Source organism: Rhinolophus ferrumequinum, chromosome X (genome assembly GCF_004115265.2).
Source record: "Rhinolophus ferrumequinum isolate MPI-CBG mRhiFer1 chromosome X, mRhiFer1_v1.p, whole genome shotgun sequence".
NCBI classification, from domain to species: domain Eukaryota; kingdom Metazoa; phylum Chordata; class Mammalia; order Chiroptera; family Rhinolophidae; genus Rhinolophus; species Rhinolophus ferrumequinum.
In genome coordinates, this window is record NC_046284.1 from 123181135 (window position 1) to 123183362 (window position 2228).

The window sequence follows — 2228 nt, forward strand, 5'->3', positions numbered from 1 at the left end:
CCAAGAAAATAATGAAAATGTATACTTATAAAATAAAGAGTAAATTGTATTCCTGTATGAAAGGACAGGATCCGTTTTTAGAATAGCTTTGCGTGAAGCTTTTAATCTTTTACCTGGTTTTGTGCAATTGTGTTGCCTTTTCAAGTTGACATGTAAGAGTTCTTTATGTATTATGAATACTAATCTATTATTATTTAGAGCAAACGTGTTCTCTCAGTCTCCATCTTCTCTTTTCATTCTTTTATCGGAGTATTGAGGCAAAGAATTTCTAAGTTTTAGAAACTTAGCTTCTTGGTTAAAAAATCCTGTGCTTCCAAATATCACAACTATACACGCTCATATTTTCCTATAAAAAGTTGAAGGTTTTGCGTTTCATATCTAACTACCTAATCTTGCTAGGTTTGACTTGGAAGAATGGTTTGGTCCCTACGGACAACCAGCTGTCCATATTGGCTAGGTCACCATTTTCCCAGGAATCTATCACACACGAACTTGCCTTTCATCGACTATTCTCAGTCCCAGCGCCCACGCTACAAGACATTCATACCAAACGTTCTTTAAAAGAAGCTGGATAGTCTCTACCTTATTTTCCTTCCTCAAATTCATTTTAGTAATTAATATTGGCTATCTGCATGTAAATTTTTAAAGTCAGGTTGTCAAGCCCCTTGGAAGAAAACATTGCAGGGACTATGATTAAAGTGAGGGACAGAAAGAGAGAAAGAGAGACAAACAGACCACATCATTATACATCTTTTCTTTTTTTTTTTTTACAGAGAAAGTTTTTTATTCATCCTCCTCCTCCTCTTCCTCCTCTTCTTCATCCTCCTCTTCTTTGTCTTCCTCTTCCACCTTTTTCCGGGCCACTTTGGCGGGCCCCTTTGCTCCATCAAACTTTCCTTTAGACTTATAGTCCGCGACATCCTTCTCGTACTTCTCCTTCAGCTTTGCCGCCTTATTGTTGTAAGGCTGCTTTTCACTGTCACTTAAGTTGTTCCACATCTTGCCCAGCTTCTTTGCCACATCTCCAATAGAGACTCCAGGGTTTGTGGATTTGATCTTAGGGCGGAATTCTGAACAGAACAGGAAGAATCCAGACGATGGCCTTTTGGGGGCATTAGGGTCCTTCTTCTTCTTGCCTCCCTTAGCTAGTCCATAATCCTTCATTTCCCGATCATAGCGTACTTTATCTGCCTTTGCCATTTCACCACATTTAGACTTCTCTTTCCCAGACATTGTCTTCCACCTCTCAGAGCACTTCTTGGAAAATTCTGCAAAATTGACAGGGACCTCTGGGTTTTTTTTCTTATGTTCCTCTCTGCATGTTTGCACAAAGAAGGCATAAGCAGACATCTTGCCCTTTGGTTTCTTGGGATCACCTTTAGCCATCTTGACTGTATTGTTCGCTAGTGTGGGCAGCGCAGGGCACGACGCGCGGCTCAGCACACCCCAGCCTCGTGCTAGCTGCCTCCACGAGAGCCGCCTCCATTATACATCTTTATGCTACCAAATGTTTCAAACTTTGAATATGACACATTTCTTGAATGCTATTCTTTGATTATGTCTGTCCTCAGAACAGTCAACTTGGGTAGTTTTCTTTATTCATGCATTTCTTTTGGTAGGCCAATCCTAGAGATCGTATTTTTTTTCTTGTTATTATAAATGCTTTATTTTTTTAATTATCTTATTAAATATTCTTGTGCAGGTGTATTGGAAAGAAGTTGGCTTTGTTGACTGATTGTATAAATGGCAATTTGCTAAACACTTATGACTTCTATGTTTTACCTTGAAGTTGCGTGGGGGGAATGGTTTATATACATATAGAAAATTCCGTCTGAAAATAATATGATTATTCTTCTTTCCAATCCTTGTACTTGTTTTTCTTTTTCTGATTTAATTTTACGGGGTGGGACCTCCAAGACAATGGTGCATAGCAAAGATGATAACAGTCACCTTGAACTCTTCCTGATTTTAAAAAGTCTGCTTTCAAAATTTCACTGTTTGGTTATGACGTGCAAGAAGTTCTTTTGTAGAAAGCTTTATTAGATTAAATAAGTTTTTGTTTGTTCCTGATTTGTTAAGTCATGAAAAGAGAATTCATCCTATCAAAGTCACTTCTGCATCAATTCGTTTAAGAAGTGTTTGTTTTTGCTTTGTTCTCTTCTTTAATCCGTTAATATTTAATGTACAATCATGGGTTCACGTTGAACCTTGCACTCCTAACATAAACC

General features: G+C 38.1%; 1 protein-coding gene across 1 annotated transcript; it reads right to left on the reverse strand.

Annotated features, from left to right (window-relative positions):
* Positions 1–783: 783 nt before the first annotated feature.
* LOC117027435 (high mobility group protein B3-like) lies at positions 784–1386 on the reverse strand. The gene has a single exon (XM_033115210.1). It carries the CDS (start codon positions 1384–1386, stop codon positions 784–786), a length of 603 nt encoding a protein of 200 aa, XP_032971101.1.
* Positions 1387–2228: the final 842 nt, after the last annotated feature.